General features: G+C 45.9%; 1 protein-coding gene across 1 annotated transcript; it reads left to right on the top strand.

Moving 5' to 3' along the window:
• Positions 1-1,124: 1,124 nt before the first annotated feature.
• On the top strand, positions 1,125-27,125 carry LOC106888143 (heat shock factor protein 4-like; the record flags this gene model as incomplete). Its single annotated transcript, XM_014942173.1, has 13 exons — positions 1,125-1,350; positions 8,132-8,240; positions 9,374-9,501; positions 10,685-10,809; positions 13,535-13,610; positions 15,048-15,112; positions 17,945-18,044; positions 18,807-18,931; positions 20,326-20,550; positions 22,604-22,709; positions 24,154-24,219; positions 25,623-25,710; positions 26,929-27,125. Coding segments are annotated over 13 exons (1,636 nt in total), but the record flags the coding sequence as incomplete, so codon positions are not given.

The raw sequence follows: 27,125 nt of genomic DNA, 5'->3' as shown, positions 1-27,125 counted from the left end.
ATCTCCTGTGCGCCCGGTGCCGCAATGAAGAGTGCCTCCTTTCTAAAACTCCAAATTGAGCCTCAGAGAGTTGTTATCTTGCTGGTTTATGGTATCACTTGAGGCACATCTCCCTGTTGGAGTGGCCTCACCAGCCCATTGGCCATCTCCCTTGGCTCTTCGCAGTGTACCTCACCAGGGCACCACTGAAAAGTGTTTGGGCCTCATCCTCTTGACACCCACCCTTTAGATATTGAACCAGGATACAGACTCAGTCGGAAGAGAGAACAGTTCATGTTATTGTGGATATGTTATGGGGTCCAGGAGTCATGGAATCATAAAATCATTAAGGTTGGAAGGGCCCTTTAGTATCCTTGAGTCCAATTGTTAACCTATCACTGCCCAAACCACCACTAAACATGTGGTGGAAAAGACAATTCCAAAATAGCACTTCAGATGTCTTCACAAACCTGGCATTGCTGTCCCCAGGCATCCCACAGGCGCTCTCAGGTGGGCTCACCCCGGTGACTCACTGAGTGGCCAGCAGAAGGTGCGCAACACGTGTCCCCTTTGCATGACAAGTGTTTGGGCCTCATCCTCTTGACACCCACCCTTTAGATATTGAACCAGGATACAGACTCAGTCGGAAGAGAGAACAGTTCATGTTATTGTGGACATTGACTATGGGGTCCAGGAGTCATAGAATCATAAAATCATTTAGGTTGGAAGGGACCTCCTTGAGTCCAATTGTTAACCTATCACTGCCCAAACCACCACTAAACATGTGGTGGAAAAGACAATTCCAAAATAGCACTTCAGATGTCTTCACAAACCTGGCATTGCTGTCCCCAGGCATCCCACAGGCGCTCTCAGGTGGGCTCACCCCGGTGACTCACTGAGTGGCCAGCAGAAGGTGCACAGCACGTGTCCCCTTTGCATGATGCTGCAGATTTATTCAGGGCTCTGTGAGATCGGGCTGCAGTGCAGTTTCATTCTGTGTATTGTTCTGCGGGGGCTGATGATGCCATCGCTTTGTGCTGAGTTTTTAAGAGTGCGAGCAGCAGCACTGCTGATGTGACTCCCCGGTAGCCTAATTTCCACTGGCCTGGGATAAAATTGAGTGGTTCGTTCTCTGTCGGCCGCAGGCACGTGCAGGGAGGCAGGCACACCGAGAGCCATGGGGCTAGTGTAGCCGTGGCACTCAAAGACTATGCAGGATTCCCCCAGCTCTCTGGTGATGGATGGATACTCCAGCAATGTCCTAACCCTCTGGTGATGGATGGATACTCCAGCAATGTGCCAGCCTTCCTAACAAAACTCTGGACACTGGTAGAAGACCCTGAAACGAACCACCTCATCTGCTGGAGCAGTGTAAGTACAGCAAATATTGGGTGGCACTGAGTGCCTGCAACACGGGGAGAAACCCAGGTGTGAAGCCCAAACGGTATCACATCATCTTTTCTTTGCTTTACAAGTGCTGGCTCTCCTTACAGCTGGGACAGTGAAAGGACTGGCAGTTCCTTAGGGGACCTTTTGGATATACTTCATTTTACTTATTTGTAATATTGTGGCTTTGCTCTTTCAAAGGGACAACTGGTTTGAGAGCATTTTGATATCTACACATTTCACTTAAAGCATCTTAAGTGGTGTCTAATATTGAATCTTCTAAAAATCCAGACTCTTTGAGAGATGTTTTTTACCTTGCTTCAATCTGCAGTTCCCTTAAATATTCTAGAAAAGGTGCAAAGCCCTTAAATAATTCCACTACTGTTTGTGTTATTGCACATGTGTTTGTTATCAGCCTTTCACAAATGTCTTGGGAGAAGGCAGCAGACAAACAGCATTCAGACCTGAGGCTGAAACCTGTAGTTTACGCAGATCTCAGACTGGCACCCTAAATCCCTCACTATTTCGGAAGAGCTTTTACTTGATATTTCAACTAGTCTGTGTGATGATCATGGTGATGTGCGTACGTGCTGTCTGTACAGGTTCATTGGGATAGATTGCTTTGCTTTGGCTTATTTGTCACTGAGGCATTAATATACTGAGTGCAATCAGGGAATTAAGATGATTTATTTGTCCCCCTAGTACAGTATTGTGATACCATGCTGTGCTTTTGACCTGATTAAGACTTGCTGCAAATAATGTTGTCATTTGTTATCATCAGTTATCAGTTGTTTGCATAAACTTCTTCTCTGAAATTGAGAATCTATAACAAAAGTGGATTTAAAGGAAAAAAAAAAGTCTAAAGCAGCCTTTCTGTCATGTGTTTGTGTCCATCAGAGTTTTCATTCAAAACCTGAGACAGGTTTGAGCTGCACTGTTACCTGAAGCAATCGTTCCTTTCTGATTCTGGTATTACATGGATATACCTCTTCCAGCCACTGAGTTTTGGAATCGTGTGCCTTAAAGAAGGACTTTCAAACCAAGAAGGGGGGATTTTTCTAACATGTATAAATAGTCCCTCCTCTGTTACACTTGCTTGACTCACCACCCTCACCACGCTTTGCTTCCCTGCAACCTAACAGAGGCTACAGCAATATTCTCAGGAGCTTTTGGTAAGACTTTTAGATGTCTAAGTTTCCCATGTTGCATCCTTCTCTTCTACCCATCAGTGTTGTTGGAGCCGAGAAATTGTGTGCATGCCTAAGACTTGTGGACATAATCGGAACTCTTAGAAAATAGGACCTATAAGGACCTATGTACTGTTTCTTAGCATGAAGGAGAAGAGATGGGGAGGAAGCCTGGTAATGGCTTATATATACACTAAATGCTGTTGTAAAGTGGAGAAGAAAAGTTGACTGTCTGTGTCTGCTGTCTGTGGAAGATTGGACCAGAAGTAATTAAATGCATTTTTGAAATGGAAGTTGTAGCCACAGAATCACAGAATGATACAGAGTTGGAAGGGACCTCTGGAGACCATCTAATCCAATCCCCCTGCCAGAGCAGATCCACCTAAAGCAGGTTGCACAGGAACGTGTCCAGGTGGGTTTTCAATGTCTCCAGAGAAGGAGACTCCACCACCTCCCTGGGCAGCCTCTTCCAGGGCTTTGCCACCCTCAAGGTAAAGAAGTTCCTCCTCATGTTTAGGTGGAACTTCTTATGTTCAAGTTTGTGCCTGTTACCACTTGTCCTGTCACTGGGCACCACTGAAAAAAGACTGGCCCCATCCTCTTGACACCCACCCTTTAAGTATTTATAGCTGTTGACCAGATCCCCCCTCAATCTTCTCCAGACTAAGAAGACCCAAATCCCTCAGCCTTTCCTCATAAGGTGCTCCAGGCCCCTAGTCATCTCTGTAGTCCTCTTCTGTACTCTCCCCAGCAGTTCCCTGTCCTTCTGGAACTGGGAAGCCCAGAACTGGACACAGTGCTGCAGATGGGTTCTCACCAGGGCAGAACATAGGGGCAGGATGACCTCCCTCCACCTGCTGGTCACACTCTTCCTGATGCACCCCAGGATGCCGTTGGCCTTCTTGGCCACAAAGGCACGTTGTTGGCTCATGGTCATCCCATTGTCCCTCAGGACTCCTAGGTCTGTTTCCTCAGAGGTGCTCTCCAGCAGGTCAGCCCCCAACTTGTACTGGTGCAGGGGGTTATTCCTCCCCAGGTGCAGCACCCTACACTTGCCTTTGTTGAATTTCATCACGTTTCTCTCTGCCCAACTCTCCAGCCTGTCCAGGTCTCGCTGGATGACAGCACAGCCCTCCGGTGTGTCAACCACCCCTCCCAGTTTTGTATCGTCAGCAAACTTGCTGAGGCCACATTCCATCCCTTCATCCTGGTCATTGATGAATATATTGAAAAGGACTGGACCTAGTACTGAACCCTGAGGAACACCACTTGTTACAGACCTCCAACTAGATTCTGTGTCCCTAATCACGACCCTCTGAGCTCTGTCTTTCAGCCAGTTTTCAATCCACTTAACTGTCCATTCATCTAACCCCCACTTCCTAAGCTCACCTATGAGGATGCTGTGGGAGACTGTGTCAAAAGCCTTGCTGAAGTCAAGATAGACAACATCCACAGCCTTCCCCTCATCTATCCATCCAGTCATGCCATCATAGAAGGCTATCAGGTTAGTCAGACATGACTTTCCCTTGGTGAATCTGCGTTGACTACTTCTGATAGCTTTCTTTTCCTCCATATGCTTTGAGATGATGACCAGAACAAGTCATTCCATCATCTTTTCAGGGATGGAGGTGAGGCTGACCAGCCTGTAGTTTCCCAGGTTCTCCTTCTTGCTCTTTTTGAAGGCTGGAGTGACACTGGCTTCCCTCCAGTCCTTGGGCACCTCGCCTGTTCTCCAGGACCTTTCAAAGATGATGGAGAGCGGCCCACCAATGACTTCTGCCAGCTCCCTCAGCACTCATGGGTGCATCCCATGAGGACCCATGGACTTGCGGGTATCCAGTTTACTTAACTGTTCCCTAACTTGGTCTTCCTCAACCAAGGGGAAGTCTTCCTTCATCCAGACTTTCTCTGTTACCTCCAAAGTCTGGGACTCCTGAGCAGTAAAGAATGAAGCAAAGAAGACATTCAGCAATTCTGCTTTCTCTGCATCCTCTGTCACCAGGGCACCCCGTCTCATTCAACAGGGAGGCCACATTTTGTCTAGTTCTCCTTTTACCTCCAATGTACTTGAAAAACCCCTTCCTGTTGACCTTGACATCCCTTGCCAGGTTTCATTCCAAGGCTTTCCTCGTTTCATCCCTGCATACTCCAATGGCATTCCTGTAATCTTCCCAAGTGGTCAGTCCCTTCTTCCACACACTGTAAACTTCCTTCTTCCACTGGAGCTTTTTCAGGAGCTTCCTGCTCAACCACGCAGGTCTCCTGCTTCCCTTGCTTGATTTCTTGCTCTTAGGGATGCACCGATCCTGAGCTTGGAGAGAGCAATATTTGAATACCAGCCAGTCCTCTTGAGCCCCCCGACCTTCCAGAGCCCTAACCCATGGCATTTCTCCAAGCAGTTTCTTGAAGAGGTCAAAGTTAGCCCTACTTGTTGTTTTGCACACACTACCCACAATCCTGAACTCTATCTTTCCATGGTCACTGCAGCCAAGGCTGCCCCCAACCTTAATGTCCTCCACCAGTGCCTCTTTGTTTGTCAGAAGTAGGTCCAGTAGTGCTTCTCTCCTTGTTGGCTCCTCCACCACCTGAGTCAAGAAATTATCTTCAGTACACTGGAGGAACCTCCTGGCCTGTGCAGCCTTCCCAGCAGATCTCAGGGTGATTGAAGTCCCCCATGAGAACCAAGGCCTGTGATTGCAAGGCTACTTTCAGCTGACTGTAAAAGGCCTCATCAGCTTGCCCATCCTGATCAGGTGGCCTGTAATAAACACCCACAACAATGTCCCTCATATTGGCCTGCCCCTTAATCCTCACCCACAAGCTCTCAACTCTCTCTTCATCTAACCACAGGGAGGGCTTTAGGGACATCTTCTCATTCTCTATCCATTTCTTAACATAGAGGGCAACACCTCCACCCCTCCTTCCTCACCTGTCTCTTCTGAACAGCTTGTAGCCCTCAATAGCCACACTCCAGTTGTAGGGTTCAATCCACCAGGTTTCAGTGATGGCCACTATGTCATATCTTTCCAGCAGTACAGTAGCTTCCAACTCCTCCTGTTTGTTGCCCATGCTGTCTGCATTCATGTAGAGGCACTTCAGCTGCGCTGTTGGCTGTGCTGTCTTCTTAGGGGAACACCCCTTGAAGTGTCTCACAGGTGTTTCCCTGATGACTTGATTACCTCAGGAGCTGCTGGCTCATCTCCATAAGACTGTGACTGCAGTGCAGTGCCACCACTGTGCCTCAGGGCTGAAGGCCCTTACTAGAACCCCGTCCTTCTAACCCTGATGTGATATCCCACAGCTTGCCACAGACAAGCCTGATGTTATTATCCCCCTCCCCCTTCACATCTAGTTTAAACCTCTGTCAATCAACCCCACAATCTCTTGGGCAAGAACCATCTTCCCCCTATGAGAGAGGTATCTCCTATTTGATATCAACAAGCCCAGTGCTCTATAGGCCAATCCATTTTCAAAGAAACCAAAGCTATGGCAGTGACACCAGCCATGGAGCCATGTATTAATCAACTGGATCCATCTGTTCCTCCCATTGCATACAACTGGAAGGAGTGAGGAAAAAATAACCTGTGCCCCAGTTTCACTTACCAGCCCTCCCAACTCCCTGTAGTCTCTTTTTATTGCTCATGAAGTGCAAGTTGCAGATTCCTCTGTTCCTACATGGAAAATCAATAATGGATAATAGTCCGAGGACCATAGTAAGCCAGGAAGTTTCCCGGTGACGTCATTAACCCAGACTCCAGGAAGACAGCCTCTGCTTCTGCTGCAAGGGGCAAGGAACAGTAGGAAATACTGTTGATGGTCAAACGACACTGTTGAAGGCAAACAGTTATGTTTGCAGGACAAGAGAACAAGGAGTGAGAAGCACAGCTGACCAAAGTTGTGTGTTTGTGGGCATGCAGTGTTAATTGTTAGAGCTGGCAAATGAGCCTGGGCACAGAGGGAATTGGCCTCATTTGGTGATGGAAGTGTAATGGCAATGAGCAGGGTTTGCCAGCTGTCTGTTTCCCAGAGACTGTGGGCTGGCTACAGGCACACACCGACCCCTCTTTAGTCACTGAGCTTTCTCATGGTCCTGATTATGCTCCCAGTTTTAGAAACTTCCAGGCAGCCCTGAGAGGACACCGTGCAGCTACAGACCCTGTGATGGGTGCATGGTGGGACCTGCACATCACTGGGTGCTCACTCTTATGAAACACGGTCCTTCTCTGTCAAAACCCAGTCCACTGCGAAGTAACACCCCCTCCAGGCTGACATGCCACTTGGTGCTGGTAATAATGCTGAACGCATCAGGAGGATGATGGTGGCTGTGCTGGTGTCAGAGCCCTCCCTGGTGTCTTTAGCTAGATGTCCCTTGAAACTCAGCTTCAGCTGAGGTGGTAGGTCCCTAATATCTGCTGATGTCTTTGCACTGGCATTGGTCTCTGCACCTTGCCTGTCCCTCCTTAAAGCTCTCTCTCTCTCCATGAGCAAAGTCAGTGTGAGCCCCTAGATATCATTCTCTGCAAGTTTACAAAAATGCCACTTGTGCCTCAAACTCCACAGCTGAAATCATGATTCTTCATTCCTCCAAATTCCCTGTGCTGCACCCCCTATCCAAGTAGAGATAGGATTTAAGGTGGTTCCTGTGTCTCCATATCCTGGAGACACACTGAGGCTGGGGATTTAGAAAACATTTTTCCTAAGTGTTGGTTACAGATGAAAATTAATTGCCAATTTTTCTGTCCCTTAAAATGGTTGCATGACTTGCTGTTTGCAGTTTGAAGGCAACTTCAGTGCATTGTGTTTTACAAGCCCTCTCCGTACCAGCTTAGCTGCCAGCAGGTGGAAGGCCAGGCTGGGAAAGCACGTGGCCTGCAGCCTGTCTGTCTCTGCCAGTCATCCCAGGCAGCTTTCATTGTTTTGCAGTCACCAATCCTGACACTGCAACCCCAGAAACGACGGTTTTATTTAGTTAACATGCATGTTGCTAGCTTGGGCTGTAAAGCAGGACTGTTAATCTTTCACGGGTTCCCTCATGGCTGTGTACTTTCAAAAATAATCAAGAGAAGGTACATGGGGCTTCTGGGTCAGTGTGGTGTCTCCAGAGATGATTTGTTTTCTTGCCTTGCTATGCTTCTTGTGCCAGCTCTCCTGGCAGCTCTCCCTCTGGGGCTGCTATGCTCTGGAGCAGGTGGGTTGGTGTTAGACCTATACAACTAAATCAAGAGGTTGTAATGGCAATTCCTGCTTTCCAGGACCTTCTTCAGACACCAGAGTCTTTCTGTGAGGTCCATGCAAGGGAGGATGATCACAAGCAGCCAACTATTTGTGTGTAAAAATCTGCAGTTTCTTTCTCACATTCAAGGCTCTGAATTAAGTAAATCTTAGTAGAAAAAGATCAAAACTGTGGTCACAGAGGTCTGAAAGGGCCAGAACTGAAAGGACCACATCCGTCATTGAAGGCTGTTATCACTCTTCTCAGCTTCAAGGTGGCAATTCAAAGAGCAGGACTTCCCTGGAAGTCACCTCTTATGGTCAGGGATGCTCCTCTGACTTCGCCTTTGTTCTTGTCTCCTTTGCAGAATGGCACCAGCTTCCATGTATTTGACCAAGGACGCTTTGCCAAAGAGGTGCTGCCCAAATATTTCAAACACAACAACATGGCCAGTTTCGTCCGGCAGCTGAACATGTGTAAGTTCCACCTCCAAAGCCTAGGCCATGTGAGCCCTAGAGAAACGGGGAGAGCAATGGAGGGTGCAGATGGGACAGGAGGTGTGAGGGACAACTGTGGATAGAAAAGTTGAGGTCTCACGTATCTCCGTTACTGTGGCATTACTGATTTTGCCAAAGGGGGCTTGCCTCTGGGATCCCAGGAGGGTGATTTCCTTGACCTTAGATTCCAGCATGAAATTTCTGTTAGATTACATTGCAAGACATGAGTTAAGAAATTTCAGCTAACAGGTTTTCTGCTTCTCTTGCATCGATTTGATGACCTATTATTATTTCTTTTGCATTTTTTTCTACATGGGGCTTTTTCCAGCAGCCTGATGCTGTGACACCTCCCTCAGAAACTGCTCTTTTGAGGGTAGAGCCCAGAGCTTATCCATTTTGCCAACCATATTGCTGAACTAATTACAGACAGTACTTCTCCCTGCAAACCTTGCCTTGCTTTTCAGATATTTTCACCTCTTTGTGGAGATTTAAGTATAGTTTTTAGCCACATCTAGACCATGACTCTATTAAGATATAGTAGGTTTTGGAAGTTTTTCAATGACTGATTCACAAAGCTCAAGAGTAAAGGAACTTTACTATTTAACTTTGCTATTTAACTATACAGTAGCTCTGTTGTAAACTTTAGGCCAATCTTTAGATATGGTTTAGAAACCCTTCTAAGACTTCGGAGAAGTGTGCTCCAAGTAGATTGCCAAATGTGCACGTGACCTTTTTCTTCCAAAAGTGGCACCTGATGCTGGTCTGTGCCTTTTGAAAAACCTTCCCCCAAATCCCTTTGGCTCCCAAATCAAACCAGAGATTTCCTAAAAGCAGGCGTTTCAGCTCCTGGCCAAGGGATTGCTGGTGAGGTTTTCATGGCATGGGCCATCGGCAGGGGTGGCCAGTGTGATGGCCCTCATGCTGGATTTCTTATAGATATTGGCCCAAAATCATGCCCAGCCGTGGGGAGGAGGCATAGCTGTGGCCTTGAGCACTGGCACAGCTCAAATAGCAGGGACAATAAACAGAAGTGTCCTCAAAAGTGAAGGGGGTGAAAGGTGAGGAGGAAGGCCTGGGTCTGTGGGCCCCTCACCCATGTCCTCTCCACGCAGATGGCTTCAGGAAGGTGGTGAACATCGAGCAGGGGGGTCTCGTCAAGCCTGAGCGGGACGACACCGAGTTCCAGCACCTCTGCTTCCTGCAGGGCCATGAGCACCTCCTGGAGCACATCAAGAGGAAGGTGAGGGGATCTGAGGGGGGCTATACATGGCAGCTGGGCCTCTGCGGAGCCCCTGGTGAGCCCTCCGTTCCAGAAGGTTCCACATGGCTGCTGTGAAGAGGCTGCCTGGTGCTTGTTCCAAACATCCCTCAACAATGTGCCCTACAGTTTAATGGTAGTGGAGCTCCCATGGTTTACTTTAGGCCTCTTGTCTCTTTATTTAATGCATTTCCCTCAGGCCTTCTGCTAGGAGAGAAGTAGTGAATATTTGTTTCCTGTCCCTCAGGTATCTCAAGCAGCAAATGCTTCATTTCTCCCCAAGCAGGAGACCCTCCTGGACATTTCTAACCCCTTTTTTGGGTTTGATTGACCAGGACAGCACTCCATGGTCATGGCATAACTGCTCAAAATGCTTGTTTGCTTTCAGACCACGGGCTGCCATACTATTGACCATTCCGTATAACCCTGATATCACCCTGTGGTTCTGATTTCTCTCCTCTCCATACACATGTATGGTTGGGGCAGGGGGACCTTGGCTTGCAGGGCTTGGCTTCCATCAGAGTTTTGTCTGTGGTTGTTTGCTCTGCTGCTTTTCTAGATGAGTACAGCATAACTCCTACAGGGTCCCCCAACAGTCATCTTCTGTTATTATAGTAGCAATAACCTACTCCTACCTTCTGTTTTCTATCTTTTAACCTGTTAGTGATGCCCCAAAAGGGCTGTTCTCTTTCTAAATTAGCACACTGACTTCAGAAAAGGGACTTCAGCAAAAACCTTCTGGAAATCCAAGTGTAATATATCAATTTAAAGCAGTTCCTCAGGCTCATTCCTGTAAAATATGAAGTTGGATTTGGTCTCTCTGTAGTTAAATTAGAAAGAATTACTCAAATAATCTAGTTCAATTCCGCCCTGTTCCTCAAAATACCTTTTTTTTTTCCACAAGCTGATTTGAAATAAGTTCCCACTCTAGTAGAGAATGTCTTGCTGCCTGTATGAAAGGATTTTTCCTGCTCTTTGCTCTATTTTATCCCTTTGACCCTTGCAGTAATAACGCTAAGGATAGTTTAAACTCTTGTACGTACATTGCCTGTCCCAGTATTTCTGCGTGTCAGAGTCCAGCACCTGAGCCACAGCAGTGACTCTGTCTGTCTATGCTCTTCTTGGGCATAGTTGGTAAAATCTATCTTTGATATTTCTTCCTCAGGTGTCAGTAGTGAAAAGTGAGGAGACCAAGATGCGCCAGGAGGACCTCAGCAGATTGCTATACGAGGTACAGATACTGAGGAGTCAACAGGAGAACATGGATTGTCAAGTGCAGGACATGAAGCAGTGAGTTGAATCCTACTCAGGCTGCTTCTTACGGGCATTTGCTTCTTGAGAGTTGTCGGTCTTGGGCAATGTTTCAAAGGAGGAACCTTACACACCTCCTTCCCAGGGAGCACAGGCTGAGCCAGGGACTAATCATAGGGACTAGATCTGTTGAGATGATAACATGTAGGATTTCCATATGGATTTCTATGCATACCTCATGAACTACAAAATTAATTAATACTCAGCCTCATCCCCTTTAGAGATGAGGAAAGAACAGCAGGGGCCATGCAGGAAGTAGGTGTATAACCTGGAGACTTAGCTCAGATAAGGGTATTTCTTCCAGTCAGAAATCATGATAAAAAAAGAGATGTAACTCTTTCTCACACCTAGAAAAGTTCTTGGCAGAAATGTGGGGGTGCCCATTCCAGCTATCAAAAAAAATTAAAAATATCTCTCTGTCTGTATAATGTGTTTTGGAGATTCCACCTCCAAAATACATGACTGGCCTAAAATACATGAGAACACAAGAACTTTGGTAGTGTTTAGTCCATTTCTCTGAAGACTGTGTCTTCTGACATGGCCAAAATTGTTGTATAAGAGCAAAACATGCAAATGCAATGCTGCTTGCCTGTGGCTGCCTGACCTCCAGCTGTCTGAGACTCTGGGATCTTATGAGTCAGACATGGTAACTACAAATTTAGTAAATGGATACAGTTTTATAAACTGTGTACTTGGAGAGGTTTTTATATGCCTCCAGAATTTTAATCCTTGCAGAGAACTTTGTTTAAAAAGCACTTGAATAATCAAAAAGACCCAAACCCCATCTTTTATAATGCCCTGAGAGAACACCATATACTGTGAAACATCATTCCAGTCCAGGACCCTACATGCAATGGATAAATATTTTTATTTTACCTCAATTTTTAATGACTCTCACACTTAGCACATGCATGAAATCACACCATGAAATCCAGGTGCAGTGGCAATGAAAGAGTTTCTAGTCTTGTATCTTTTTTAATTTTTGAGGAATACCAGTATTGATTATTTGGCCTGGCTTTTAGTTTATTCTCCCTTTTGATTTGCTTGCTCCCTTCCTCCATCTGACAAAAGGTTAAATTGCATCAAACTGGTGAAAGTAAAACAAGTTTTGGACACCTCAATACAAGAGAGATATTGAGGTGCTGGAGCGAGTGCAGAGGAGGGCAACGAAACTAGTGAAGGGCCTGGAAAACAAATCGTATGAGGAGCAATTGAAGGAGCTGGGACTGTTTAGTTTGAGGAAGAGGAGGCTGAGAGAAGACCTCATGACACTCTACAACTACTTGAAAGGACACTGCAGAGAGGTTGGTGCTGGTCTCTTCTCACAGGTAATTAATGACAGAACAAGAGGGAACGGCTTCAAGCTCCAACAGGGTAGGTTTAGACTGAACATTAGGAAAGAATTTTTCACAGAAAGAGTGGTCGGGCATTGGAATAGGCTGCCCAGGGAGGGGGTTGAGTCACCATCCCTGGATGTGTTTAAGAGCTGTTTAGATGTGGTGTTGGGGGATATGGTGTAGGGGAGAACTTTGTAGAGTAGGGTAGATGGTTGGACTCGATGATCCTAAGGGTCTCTTCCAACCTAGACAATTCTATGATTCTATGAAGTTTTATAAACTAAGACAGACAAGAAATCCCAGGCTGAAACCATGTTAAGAAATTTACACTGATGAAGAATGATTAGGACATAACACCAGCACAAGCTGTCAGACTAAGGAAAGCTGCTTTGCTGAAAATGCTGTCATTAGCAGTACAGAAAGTTCCCTGCAGAGATTCTTGCTGTACAAGTTGCTATACAAGGGCAGCTACTGTGTTCTTTCGAGCCCTGGACCTTATCTTCCCAGTTCTAGCATTGATCCACACTAGAAAGCCTAAAAAGCAAAAATAATTTATAAATTTCACCTGTATGGTAGGTTTTGCTGGCCTGTTGGTTTTGGTACATCCATATACTCTTGAGATAAATTGACTGGCAAAGACTTTGCAGCATGGACTTGGTTGGCGCTTGGGTTTGGAAGCAGCACAGTAAATGAACTCTGCATCTCCGCATCCCACTTTCTGGGGCTGGCTGTTCAAGGAAGCCTTTAAATTCCCCTGTGTGCTGCATTTGCAGACAGAAAATAGATACACTCTATGCAATTAGAACCTAGACACAGGATCTGTGCTGGAAGAAATCAATGACTCCCATTAACAAAATCATTACAGTCCTCCTAGTTCTCTCAGATCCTGTTAGCTGCTCCAGTCACTCCCAAACATGCTTTTGTACCACCATGTGTATGAGGTTGCAGCAGGCAAAATACATAAGATCTCTTGGTCTTTGTGGGTGGTTGTGGAGAGATTGGGCTTTCTTGGCTCCCAACAGTCTTGGTGATCCAAATCATTCAGTCATAAATCAGGGCTTGCTGTAATTCTGAGTTTGGCCCAAATGTTCCACAAAACCTAAATACATGTCCTCCTGTTACCCTCTCCTATAGATGTTGGCTTCTCTGTTTTTCCTCCGTGATTTGGTCTGTAGTTCTTTTGAGGTCAAGGAAAAATAAGGAAAGCAATTGTGTGACCTGGTTTGGGACACCTGAAAAGAACCAAGTACTGCAAGAGCCCCACCGTGAGACAGCCGTTGCTCAGTTGGGTCTGCTGTGCATCATGGCAGCACCATGAGCTGTTGGGATGTTTCTGTACTCACAGAAAGTTTCTGTTTCACTTGCAGGCAAAATGAAGTTCTTTGGCGGGAAGTTGTTTCTCTCCAGCAGAACCACTCACAGCAACAGAAAGTGATCAACAAGGTAGTGGACATCTAAACTCCAAACTCACTTGTACTGCATGGTGTATGTCCTCCGATTTTTTTTTCATGTCACATAATCTTCACACTCTGGTATCGCCATGTATTTATTTTCCCTCTCTTTCAAATTGCGTGATGTTCTTACGTGTCCTATGGAATGTGGTCATTAAGAAAGCATAGATTATGCCCTCAAACAAAAGGTTTAAATTTCCCTGTCAGTCCTTGCTGTGATGTTAGAAACAAGTTTTCTGTGGAAGTCTTGAGCCAGAGAGTGCAGCTCTCACTAATCGCCCTGTATTGACTGTGTTCTGGTTGTACCAATGCCTTTGGGCTTCCCAAATCTTTCCTTTTTTGTCTGTACAAGGGAGGAGCCTCCCCGTCCTGCCAGCACTGAAATTGAAGGCAGCAGAATTGGTTAGCCATTCGCCCTGATGGGGACCTCTGGTGACTGTTAACATTTTCTGGAGTTGCTGATATAGTTGAGGAATTACTGTCCAACCTTTTAGACTGAAGGAGCACTGCAGATCCATCTCCCTTAAAATCTAGCATGACCAGTACTAGAAAAGTCCTCCCCAGTGATTCCCAGATGGTGCTGACGTGACTGAGCATGTCACATTTCCCAGTCCCCCTCAGAGCCACATTCTGACCCTCACGTGGCATCACAGAGTCACAGGACTGGGTAGAAATGCACAGGGCTATCAAACCTCCCTTCAGCTCTGAGGCTGGACCAGCCACACCACTCATTGTAGAGGCATTTATGCAACTCAATTTTGTTCTATTGAGCAATGAGTAAGAGACAGCTGTGATATATGACAATAATGCTCTCTTTGTTTGGAGGCCAAAGCAGAGCATTAGGCTCAAGGTGACCTGGGGATATTTGCTAAAATGATTCCTCTCCAAAGCAATTCTGGATCTTTTTTAGTGTCCTGTTACATCAACACTGAACTTCACAGGGCTTAAAAACTTAACTGGAAGAGCTAAGACATCCACCCAGGGTCTCCCCTAGGGGGTTGTCTCTTTCACTTGCAAAGCCTTAAAGGTCTCTAAAGACTTTTAGGGAAGCCAAGTCTAACTTCAGGACTAGGAATGTTTGCCTGTGTAATTCACAGGAAAATTCCCATGTCTAATAGGGCTCGCTGGAGTTCTGCATGCACAGAAGCAGAGAGAGAAAGGGCTGAGCATGGGGGAGAAAGCAGCCTTCACACAAAGCAGGCACCTGGCTGTGTTTCTTGAAAGCTGGGCAGGTTGCTGGAGTTCTTGGAAAGCTTAGTTAGGTTTTGGGCTCCAAAGTCTAATGCAATTTGGCTCCTGTATTTCATGGCTGCTCTCAGCTTCGGGGTGGTATCAGGAGGGAGGAATGTGTGAGATGAGAATGGCTGCAAGAGCACGGAGTGCTGAATCACTCTGCTAATTAATGCTAGATTTTGATCTCTCTTGACAGCTGATTCAGTTTCTGTTTGGCCAGCTCCAATCCAGCCCCAGCAGCACTGGGATAAAGAGGAAGCTGTAAGTACCCTTGTGTGGTGTGCGCACGTTGCAGGCATAATGCTGCCCCCTCACTAAAAGCACAAGCTCAGCTTGCCTGGGCGGGTGGTCACCAGACCAGGGCACCATGGTGATGGGAAATGAATGGCCTGAATTGCCGAGTCAGACCTGCTGATTTTCCCCATTCAGTGGCCTTTAGAGAAGCACCCTGTCAGCTCGTGACCTTTATTTGGGGAATATGGAGTGCGGTGGGAGATGGGAACACGAACTAGTGGGAGGGCAAAGGGCAGGACCCTGCTTCTGGTCCTAAAGGTCCCAATTTTGCTACTTGTCATCAGTGGGAGTGGGGCTGGGTCCAGCAAACCACAGACATCTTTAGTTTTGGCTATTAGTGTGTATCAGACACAGATTGGGTGGTGCAGGCCTTACAAAGAGGAAGGTGGAGACAGATATTAGCTAAGGGCTATCTTTAGAATCATAAATAAGCTCTTCAAGGCAAGTGAATAGAGGAGCTTGAATTAGGAATCTCAGTGCCTTCCAGCTGAGCAGCCTTGCATTTCTTGCTCTGTGGTGCTTGTGATCTAGAGGGAAGAAAGGCTCCTAAGAGGAATTTGCCTTTGTGGCTCAGGCTGAGGGCAAGGAACCACCTTTGCTTCCCGCATTTATTACCTTGTGGCATTTGGCAACTCAGAACCTTCTCCATGCCTCAGAGAAAGGAGGTAGGCTTCCCAAGAATGGCTGCTCAAGGGGGTTGATTTTCTTTACATCAGTGTCCGTGGTTTTCGCTGACTCTTGTGACGATTGTAAAGGAAACACAGGACTGAATGAAGGACAATCTGTACAAGCTGGGTACTTTTACCTTTGCCTACCCTCTCTACTGAGCCTCTTGGAAGGAATAAACACTGCATGGAGAATGGTAACAAAGAAGAGGGCTCAGGGGAAGGATATCAGCTGCTCTGAGTTGCTGAGTTTCAGGAGTGGGGAAATTTTCCTCCAGTGGAGTGGGGAAGCAGAGAAAGGAGATGACAGATCTGGTCTCTAATTTCTACAGTTAGGGCCATGCACTCCCTTTAGAAGCTTTGCAGCCCAAGAAGTGTTGTCTTAGACTACTGCTTTTTGAAAAAACAAAATCATTAGTGAGAAACTGTGCTGAAAGGAGCAGAAGAGCACAGAACTATCTGCACAGCCACTGTGGTGACCTCATTATGAAGAGGGATCACACTGGTACAGGCCACCTGCAGTTTGCACGGTATTGTGCATGTTAATTTGAGTTTCTGCTTCCTTGGAAACATGCGGGGCTGTGTTTGAGGAAGCTCTTGTGAGCTCCTATATCTGCCCTTCTGTCTTTCACAGTTTTGTTTACCTGCCTCTCTCTTAAATGACTGCAGGGAAGCCTAGTGTACAGCCTGGAGCAATTGTCAGCATGGACCCAAGTGCTGACTAGGGGCTCTGGGTAAGTTTGGACAGGTCTGTAGGTCCCACAGGCATGTCTGACCCGGGAGGCTGTAGATGAGTTAGATGCCAAAGTTACTTTGATAAGAAATGTTGGATGGGGAAGTTTGTTTGTGACTCCTGGAGCAGAGATCTGGGCACTTACGCATTTGTAATTGTTGCAGGGCTGGCTATGATATGATATCTTGGTGTGTACTGAAGGGTAGGTAGCACATGCCATAACAATGTGCATGTCAAGGGTGATTCAAATGTTCTTTTTTATTTTGTGTCTTTAGTTAATGTCACAGAATAGAAAAAGGTGTTTAAATGAGCTGTTAGACAACACTGAGATCTCAAGCACTGTGGTTACTGTGTGGTGATGCATAACGCCCTTTGCTGTGGGATCTAATTGGAGTCTGAGCAAACCCGTAATTTCTCCCAACACACCCAGCTGCAGTGTCTGTAAGATGAAGAGAGCGAGGAATTGTCTTCAGTCAAGCCTGTTAGACATTACTGTGCAATAAACTGTTGGCTTCCCCTGGTGCCCTCAGCCAAATCACTGTCTTCTAAATGAACACTGAAGATGCTTTTCTGGACTGTGGGACAGTGGGAGGAGAATAGGAATTTGCTAGGCAGTTTTACAGGATCATCACAGCATTAACAATAGTGGGTGTGTAGCAAAATATACCAGTACCCAGCTTCTCTGGGACTGTATCACAAATCCAAGGAAGTTTCATGATGGAAAGGCAGTGCCCTTTTGAGGGTCCTTCTCATTTTCTTTTGGTTTCAATCATTTACTGAATGTAAAGCACTCCCGCTAAAGGACCCAGCATGCAGACCCACGTCTTGCTGTCCATGGCCACTTGTAAAAGCCTGTCAGTCATTTTTTAAAAGCCGTGTGCAATGAGTTTAGGCTCTGCTTTGCATCTCCCCCTGTTTTATTATTTAGTGGGTGGCATGGGTTCCTTTTATGCAATGCTAGGTGTGAAAATATGCTTTGCCAAAGAGGCCCTGGGCGTGAGGGAGCTGGTATCAAGGCCAGATTCCCAGTATTTCACTAATAATTTCAGCATAGCTCTCTCCAGTTAAATGAGCCGAGGACCCAGCCTAGACCTTGAAACCACTAGCAATTAGAAGAAAGTATGAATTTAATTTGTTATTTTACTTGTATCTTTCAAATAAGATCTAGAAAACGCAGTTCATTCCTTCTCTATATGGCTAATGCCCTTTTTTAATGGTGACCTCATCCAAAACTGTTGTTTCCCTTCCTTGTCCATAACACTGGACAAGAGAGTACCTTACAGCTGAGAAAAAAAAGGAGCACCCAGAGGAGAACAGTTCTTGGCTAAGAGACATTCCTTGTATGAGCAACCAGGATCCAGTCAGCATGTGCTGGGGAAACAAACCTGTTTCTCTTCACAGACCTCTGATGCTTGACAATGGGATCTCAGCCCCACAAGTGTCCAAGGTCAGCCGGCATTTGTCTATGGACCCCCTCCATGACCCCTATTTCATACAGTCGGTAGGTTGACACCAGCCTTTGAGCTTTGCGGGATTTCTTTGGCCAGGGTGGAAAAATGTTTGAAGCAGTAATACAGAGTCGGCAGTTTGGCAAGAGTTTGGCAGCGAAGAAGAAGTTTGCAAAGCTGAGTGACATCATTATTTCTTCTGCTCCCCTGTTGCAGGGAGGGGCGCATGCTTGTATACGCTCATGCTGTCGTGTTCATGTGGGAAGCTGAGGGTTGTGGGAGGGAAAGGCAGACTCTAAACACCAAACTCTCCATGATCTTACCCCAGGCTGGCTTACCTCAAGGGCAGAGAGGAAGAAGTATGTTCTAGAAGTGATCTTTCTGACCCAAGCCAGATTTTTGCAGTTGCTGAAGGATCCCCACCACCCTAATCCACCAAAGCAGACACCAGACATATGACATTTATGCAGTTAAGATACTTGATCTGGCACAAGAGACACAACTCCCCTGTTGGGCTGTGTCAGAGCTTTCCCTCCAGAGGTAGCTAAGCAGCCTAAGCAAAATGTCAGACATGGTAAAGCCTCTCAGTAGCTGACACTTCAGTCACAGTGCTTATTTTACACGTGCACCTCTGTGTGGTTGGAGAAAAGACCAGAGGAAATTATAATATTGCACAGTAGATAAAAGCTTTCTTGGTTTCCATACAAGGAGGACTCACGGGCACAGTGAATAAATGGTAACTATCTCAGGTAGGAGATTGGGCTTGTTCTGGTCCTCAGAAGAATAAACCTATATGGTTTTTACTTTCCTCTTAGCCATCAACAGAACCTGCCTCTTGCTTAAACAGCCCTGCAATTTCTGGTGGACCCATCATATCTGATATTACTGAAGCATCACCTTCCAACATAATAAATATGCAATCCCCTCCTGAAAATGACAGGTAAACATGGTTGTGATTAAAAACAAAGTGAGTTGAGTATGGACATGCATAACTTGAAAAGAGTTTTTACTGGCTGTAATTTTACCAAAGTTCCTGGCTGATTCGCAAACCTCTATAGAGGTGGTGTGCTGGAATATTTTTTCCAGTTTGAAATGTGGGTGAGACTTTCAGAATTAGGGAGGGATAATAACAGCAGATAATAACTTTCAAAACAAAGTAATGAATTTCATGCTAAGAACTTCCACTCATCTTTTTTGAGAAGTATTTGATGTTTCTTTGTATTTTGTTCTCAAGACAGGGCCTGTCTCAGACTTTATCAAATAATGAGGTACTAACACTTGTTGAGTTTCTTGAGAGAAGGGAAGTTTCCTTTCGGCTTTGACAGGACAAAGGAAGATTTTGTAGTGTCACACACCATCCCATATGTGTGAAATGCTCGTATGCTGTCTTGCAGCAAAGCTAGTCAAAGGAAGTGTTGTAAGATAGTATTTTTTCAGTATGGTTTTCCATGCTCTGTGCCTGTTGATCTATGTACTCTCGTCACTTTGGCTCCACTTGTGCAGTTTCAGAGAGAGCTGTAAACTCTCCTATAAGTGGTACAGAATAGATTTTTACATAGAAAGTGCCACTATTCAAAACTTCAATGTCGTATGTCTGTCTAGGAATCATAGAATGGTTTGGGTTGGAAAGGGACTTTAAAGACCATCCAGCGCCACCCCCCTGCCCTGGTCAGGGACACCTCCCACCAGACCAGGTTGCTCAAAGCCCTGTCCAACCTGGCCTTGAACCCCTCCAGGCATGGGGCAGCCACAGCTTCTCTGGGCAATAACGTGGAATGTCTCTTCCATTGGAAAAAGGCAAACATCTGCTTCCAAACAAGTGAAACATCTGACGGGACTGTCAGCTTCTGCTCCAAATCCTGCAGGGCCACAAGATCCCACCTGTGTCACTGGGATCTCTTGAGCACTTTCTGGTCCAGTCCTAACTTCAGTTCTTACTGATCCCATTTCTATCTCTAGGGTGGAGACTTTTCTTTTTCAGAGGAACCTCTCCAGCCTAGAGACAGCCTAACCTGTCTCAAGCTCACAGTCATCTGAGGAATGATGAACACATGGAAGTGTATTTCCCATATTTGCAAAAAAAAAAAATGAATGGAGCAAATTCACTATAGCTATGACTAATGAAGTTACTGAAGATATTCCAGCTAAGCACATTTCTGGAGCTTGCTGGAAAGACAACAAGGTTGCTGGTTTATTTCTAGGAGAATGGAAAGACTCAGTGGGGCAGTCTGATGGGAAGCGGAAGAAAGCCCTTGTGCTATTGCCCTTCCCAGTAGCATTGATGCCTTTGTGGAGCAGATGTGTGTGTGGTGCTAACTCTTGCCTCTGATACAGAGAGAAGTGCCTCATGCTGATCAAGGAAGAGCCAGTCAGCCCTGGAGTTAAAGCCCCTGCTGAGCCTGATGTCCCCCTTCCAGGCTGCCGGGCTTGCTCCGAGCCCCCTGTGCTCCCAGTTGCCATGGTTCAGTCTGTTTTGGAAGGCAAAGGGAGCTGCGGTGCAACCCCACCAGGGACCTCACAACCACCTGAGAGAAGAGGCAGAAGGACCTTGCTGGACAGGTGAGGGGAGCTGTGGTCCTGTGTGTTTCCCATTAGCTGGCAGGAAAGGGAGGTTGGCTTTAAGTCACCTAATGCAGCCTGGTGAGCTCCATCCTGTACCTGCAGCACCTGTTTAGAGGACCCTTGAAGCCCAGGGTACAGTTCACAGGTGTAGAGGGTTCTGTTTGAGGGTCTGTTTGAAGGACCCATTAGAGAAAGAGCTGTCAGAAAGAGCTGCACGTGCATCAGAGCCATGGGAGTAGGAGGAGGTTTTTTGCAGTGAGAGGGATTTGCCCAAGGTCCAAGTGAAAGCTGGAGCCCAGACCAGCATCCACATCTGTGGACTTGCAGGCCACTGGATGACACTAGACCTCCAGCAGCTTCTGCGCCCTCTGTCATTTGTTTTGTTGAGTCTTCAGTTACATAAAGTCAGAAGGAAATATTTGTCACTGGTCTCTCTGGACAGTGAATAAGGGTGTCACTTGTGTGCCAATACGCAGTGATGGAAGATGACAGTCCAGCATCATCGTAACCTCTGTGCCTCTGATGGTACAATCTCTGTAGGGGAATGTGGTAAAGCAGCAAAGCATTTATCAGGCCCAGGCTTGGGCTTGAGAGGGAAATAATTTGCCCTCTTTTCTTTTCTTCTTCTGTGCTGTGAAGTCAAATAGACTTTTCTCTTTGGTTCTGTTTTGCTTCAGTTCTCTGTAGTCTCTTCTCCCTTTGCATCTCCTCCTACTAGCTTTCCAAGGTGACTTTTCCTGAGTCAGTGCTAGGTCTGTCTTCAGGAGGCAGCCAGTCCCTTTGGGCCACACCTTTCTGGGGAGGTACCAGGACACTGCAAGACAGCTCGGCTTCCCCATCTTGACTGAGAGTGAAAACCCACAAAACTCAGCTGCACCACTGTGCTTGTCTCCTTTAACTGGAGGGGCTCAGTAAAGTGCTGTGCAGTCCAAAGCAAGGCCTTATAAAAGCCTATAAAAGATAAAAATACCACCTTAAAATCCTGAAATAGTGAGGTCGCTCACAGGATGTAGAGCTGGGAGTTTGTGTTCACTGAGTGCAAAAGTTTCACACAAAGGGATGGAGGGTTCATTATTTTGAAGCCAGGGCTTGCAAGTGTCCTGTGTGTGACAGTCACCCAGAGAATGATGTCCTCTTGGAAGGGGGTGTTAGCACAGTGTCACTTTTGGAGCTGGTCTGTCATGGTCTGAGACAGGCATCCCAACAGCACCAGATCGACGGTGAGAATACAGCAGACTTCACCAGTAGCAGGAGAGGAGGGTTGCAGCTTGGTGGATGAAGTAGAAGTTAAATGCAAAATTCATTCTTTATGGCAACTGCACAATGTGAGGACAACTCAGGGGAACACCCCCCACGCACACCCACACACTCAATAGACTTAACAAAAAGGCTTCTATTTTTCTTTAGATCCTTTCAGAGAACTAAATTCCTCCTTCTTAACCACACTGGCTACTTAAAAACATTTTATTAGAAAAAAAACTTGACTGAAAAGTCTTTTAAAGACTCTGGATTTTAAGAGAAATTTTAGTAGCTTTTTGGGATGGTTAAATACAGCAGAGTCTCACAGCTGCTCATTTAGCTGAATGTCTCCAGTAAATGCAGCCTGCAGGCTGAATGCCTGCAGTGAAAGTCACTCCTCTAAAAGCCATTAGTTAATAGTAATTCAGGCATCTTGGACCCAGGAGGACGGGAATGCAGCCCATTCTAGATTCCAAGCCCCTCTCTAGAAGGATTTATTCAAAGGAAAGCTTTAATTTTCCCAGTCTTGAAGAGATGTGCACAGAATGTCCATCCCAAAACCACACATGTCACCAAAGAGGAGTAGTCTCAACTTGCTTTACCATCACGAAGTCCCCTCTGTGCTCTGCTGGGTTGTGCTTCTGAGATTAAATGAAGTTATATGGGATAAACCTGGACTGACAGCAGGCTCTTGGTTTCCTAAAAGAGATTTAAGCATAACCATCATGTTGGAGGGCTGCTCAGTCCTGTTTTCTGTATGTATGTATGCAAGTCTCATTTGTGGCGATGTTTTCCCCTTGTCTTTTCTCAGAACAGATATTCCAGACCCATTGGAGGGCATGGACTGGAGTTTGGAAGGGCTGCAGCTGCTGCTGAGGAGCCAGCAGTATGGGCTGGAGCCTGCCAGCCTCTTGGATGTGAGTGTCGGGCCATCCCTGGGCACAGCTGCGGGGAACAGTCGGGAAGCTCCCAGCGGTACCTTTGGGCTGTAGATCAGATGGACTATGCTGCTTGCTCTTGTGTGGCGCATCATCTGTCACATGTCGCCAGCAGAGTCACAGCTCTGATTTGGCCTGTTCCTATAAGCAGGATTTCAGACTTTATGATGCTTTTTTAATATTTCTTTTGAAAATATACATATTTGAACTTCTAAGTGCACAAAACATTTGGTAAAGATATCATCATGAGACCTAACACATGTACGTAAAATAGGTTTAATACAACTCTCTAGCTAGTTGGGTAAATTTTTTGGGTGGGTTAGTTTATTTTCTGCATAGTCTGCATCTTAGATAGTCCTAGATACTCTATTATCTTTCCCCTTTCCTCATGTTCTGGGAAGTGTAGATGATGTCAAATTCTCTCTCGGCTGAGATATTTATCTGTTCACAGTTTTCACGTCACCTTTCTTTAGAATACTGTTTTCTTAAGTATATATGAAGCAATATGAAGGTTTGTTTCTTTCTCTCTTTCACTCTCTCTCTCCTTGTATGTAGTTAGTATATGAAAGGATTTTGCCAATAATCAAATAACTACATAGCAAAGAATGTATATGTCAAAGATATGCTTCCTTAAGAACGTGCTTCAGATGCAGGCACATGGTAAACTTGCATGGATAAACAGGAATGAAAAATCATTAAAAATATATCAATCTTATTCTCTTAAAGCCACTTCCTATGTGGCTAGCAACTTGTTTGTTGCTAAGTGTCTATGATTGATTTTGACTTTATGGGAAGCTTTTCTAATGGCCTGTTCTATCTCTGGCTCCGTCGGCTTCTGTTTCTTATTTTTCATTAGGAGGTGTTTTCCTGTTACTGACACACTTTTCTCTCTCTGTGCAACTGAATATCACAAAAGTGAGAATGAATCATAAAACTGTACCCCAGATAACAGCTCTTTTTCCCACATTGCTCAGACTTCTCAAGAAATTGCCACTGGGGCATTGATACAGCAGTGATCTGCACTCTGCTACTGCCTTTTGGAAGGCTTTTAAAAACCCATATGGATCTGGAAGTGTCCTAGGATGCAAGAGCAGTGAAAAAGGGCTCTGACTTGCATGTGCAGTGACACAAAGAGCTGCCCTGGCTTATGGTGTGGCACTGGGTGCCTGTGCCACCCCTCCAATGGCAGGCAGCAAGGCTGGCAGATCAGCATGAGAGCTCCTGACTCAGTCCTTGCTGGTCTGGCTCTGCTACAAACCAGCATACACAAGCCTGTAGTTTTGGGTAATTAATGTGCCAGAGCTTTGGGTAGTGTGCCAGAGCAGCTGGGGCACAGCCTGGCATCTCCACAGACAGCTGAGGACACAAACATCTCCAACTATTACACCTTTCAGAGCTCTAATTTTATTCTTCCTCCCAGCAGGTCTTTAATCCCAATTTATCTTTGAGTGAGTGGAATTTGGCTGAAGTGGAAGCCAGTCTGTCCCCGGTAAGAGAGGTGTATTTCTGATACAATAATAATAACAACACAATTATTAAGTAGAGCTTGTGCATAACTGAAGATGTAGTTATTTTATAGCCAGAGGGGAGAGTGTGGTAAAGCCCAGCATGCCAGCATCTCCTGAGGGCAGGCTGGGAGCGTTACCTTATCTTACTCGTGACCTGTCTTTCCTCCTCAGCCAGAGCTTGTTTCAAGATGTGCTGGTGTCCTGGAGTCTCTGATTAAAAGTGGCCGCTCCAAACTTTCTCTTGGTGTGAATGTCGCTTCCTACTAATGCCATAGATCCATAAAGTGTCTTTGTGCCAAAGCCCTTTATAAAGTGCAGCCATCCCTGAAACCACACATAATGAGAACAGAGGTTCATGCACACACGTATGGAAGAAACAAGGAGAAATTCAGTTTGGCAGTGTTTGTTTGGAATTGACATTGACACAACATTTCTGAAGAGGATATGGCAATGTAGTAAACAGTGAAGGAAAAGTGAGTTTCATGACTGGGATTTTTTTTCCTTCCTGATAGAGGGTGAACTTTCAGACCCGACACTGCCAGCCAGATTGAAAAAAGACTCAAATAGTTCTGACATCTCCACTAATGTGCCAGCAAAGTATAATCTATTCTAATGAAGTGCAAAAGGTCTCTAAATCTTCTTCATGATATCACTATCCTCTTTAGGCTTTGATTTAATAATTTTGAATTTACTGGGTAACTTCACCTCCTGAGCATCAGGAAGGAGAGTCTCTGAAGAGACATAGTATTAGCAAGTCTTGGAAGCAAGGGATGGTCTCTTTTAAGAAGGATTGCATGAGACAAAAAGCCAAGAGGGAGCTGCAATGTTCAATAGCTCAGTCCTGGAGTCCTCTGAATTTCCCAGCAACTGGTACAACCCACCCTTAGGCTTGCTCATCCTCCAGAAAGCCATGAGCATAGAGAAGCTTGGAAGCAGCAATTCCACACCTAGCAGCAACTCCATGCAAGCAAAAGCAAGTTTTACTTTAAAGGAAGTCATAGGGAAACGGAAAGAAAATTCCTTTCTCATTTGTTGCCGGCTGCAGAGGGCTGTGGGTTTACTTTGATGGCAGCCAAGCAGGGACAGCCATAGTGACACTAGCCTGGCCTCCTCATGTGACAGGATCTTCATTAGCCAGTGCCAGTAGAGCATTACATCTCCCTTAGACCTCTCCTTCAGGCATATCTGCCCTTGAGCACATGCTTTTGAGTATTTTAACCAAATGCAGGTGCAACAGGGAGGAGAGTCAGGGACAGGACAGCTTGCGTTACTGGTGGATGTTGGGCAGCGTTGATGAGGCACTGATTTCTAGAAATGGCCTAGTTCTAACGAGCTCCCCTGTCTTTGTATAATTGCACATTGTAGTTTATATTTTTGCATCAAGATGCAGCGATTCACAGTGGACCTGGAGAAGAATGCAACTGAGCTGTCCTCAAAAGTGTTCAACCCACCGTTTAACAATGCCTGCCCAGGTAGGAGCACCAGCAGCTCTTGCGGACTGGGAAATGGGGATGTAATTAAGATGTTAAACATGTCAGCAGGTAGATGCAACGTCTGGCACCGACCATTTGCCACTTTGAGGGAGCAAAACACATTTATTATTTCACTTTCATGAGTGCCAGTCAGTCATGCTTCCACAACAACTGCTAAGCTAACCAGCAGCAGGAAACGCATGGGGCATAAACTGAGGTTTAAATGTAACTGAGCTGCTTCTGCTCCCGTTTGGGTCCACACCGTGTCTATCAGTGTCTCCACTGTTTCTCTGCCTTTTCATCACCACCTAAGAACAATGTGGTGATCTAAGTGAAGTAGGGGTGGCAAGAGCTGTATGGGTTCTGTGTTTCCTCTGTCTCCTGCTGCAGTGGAGGTGACCCAGTAGCCGCTACTAGCCAGAGGCAAAAGGTGTGTTATGGTTTCTCCTGACCTTTTACCAGACCTCAAGGGAACTGTCCAGTTGATATTTTCCCCCTCACTGACTCTGATAAAGTGTGTCATTGGCCATAGATATGAATCTAGAAGTGTTTTCCTGGTCTTGGAATAGTGATATATTATTATTATTTTCATGTGTATTCAACTGGGCGAGACCTGAAAGAGAAGCTTTTGTGAGCCTTAGTTTGGTGCTGTAGACATCTCATCCCACCTCAGAGTTTTGATGTATTGTGTGTAATTCAACCTTAAGCTCAGCATCTTGCATGAACATCGAAGGTTTTAAAAGCCCAGCCGCACTGGAGAGAATTCTACTGCATGCTGGGGCTGAACTGCGCAAGAGAAGCCTCTCCTGTTTGCAAAGCCTTTATGGTCCATGCATGATGCTGGAAAAATGGGACAGTTGGCAGATGTCTCCTTCTGCAAAGATGAGAAAAACCAAACTGTTCTTGAGTGAAGGAGAAGCTGCTCTTACTCGCTTCTCAGAGTCTCCAACTATTTGGTCATCCTTCTTTCATTCCTGTGAAGCATCTCAGCACTCAGGCAGGACCCATCTTGGCAGCCTGCAGAGATTCCCATTGATTGTAATGGGCTTCTGAGTGAGTCCAACTTTGACTCAAGAGTTTCCAAGCATTTTTTGCCTGGAGTGAAGCCCCTCTTCTCCTGTTGTAGTGGGAATTTGCCACTTTTCACTTCTACATATGTGAAGTCTGGTAACTTGCCTTCCAGAAACTGAGTTTTATGTTGTCCATTTGCATTCCTAGAGAAAGATGTCATTCTGGAAAGTGCCCAGCAGTTCGTCATTGATTGTCAGTCAATCTTTGGAAACGACCTCATCAGCTTGCCTGAAAGTTCATCGCTTTGTGTTCCATCTGAAAATATTACTTCCTACCTGTCCTCTGTGGGTGTCCAAGGGGACATCCCACTAAACCTGAGCTCTTCACCTGACACCAAGCAGTGA

The sequence above is a fragment of the Calidris pugnax genome, unplaced genomic scaffold (genome assembly GCF_001431845.1).
Source record: "Calidris pugnax isolate Ruff unplaced genomic scaffold, ASM143184v1 scaffold28, whole genome shotgun sequence".
Taxonomy (NCBI): domain Eukaryota; kingdom Metazoa; phylum Chordata; class Aves; order Charadriiformes; family Scolopacidae; genus Calidris; species Calidris pugnax.
The sequence above is the reverse complement of the archived record's forward strand: the minus strand, read 5'-3'. Positions and strand labels throughout refer to the sequence as shown.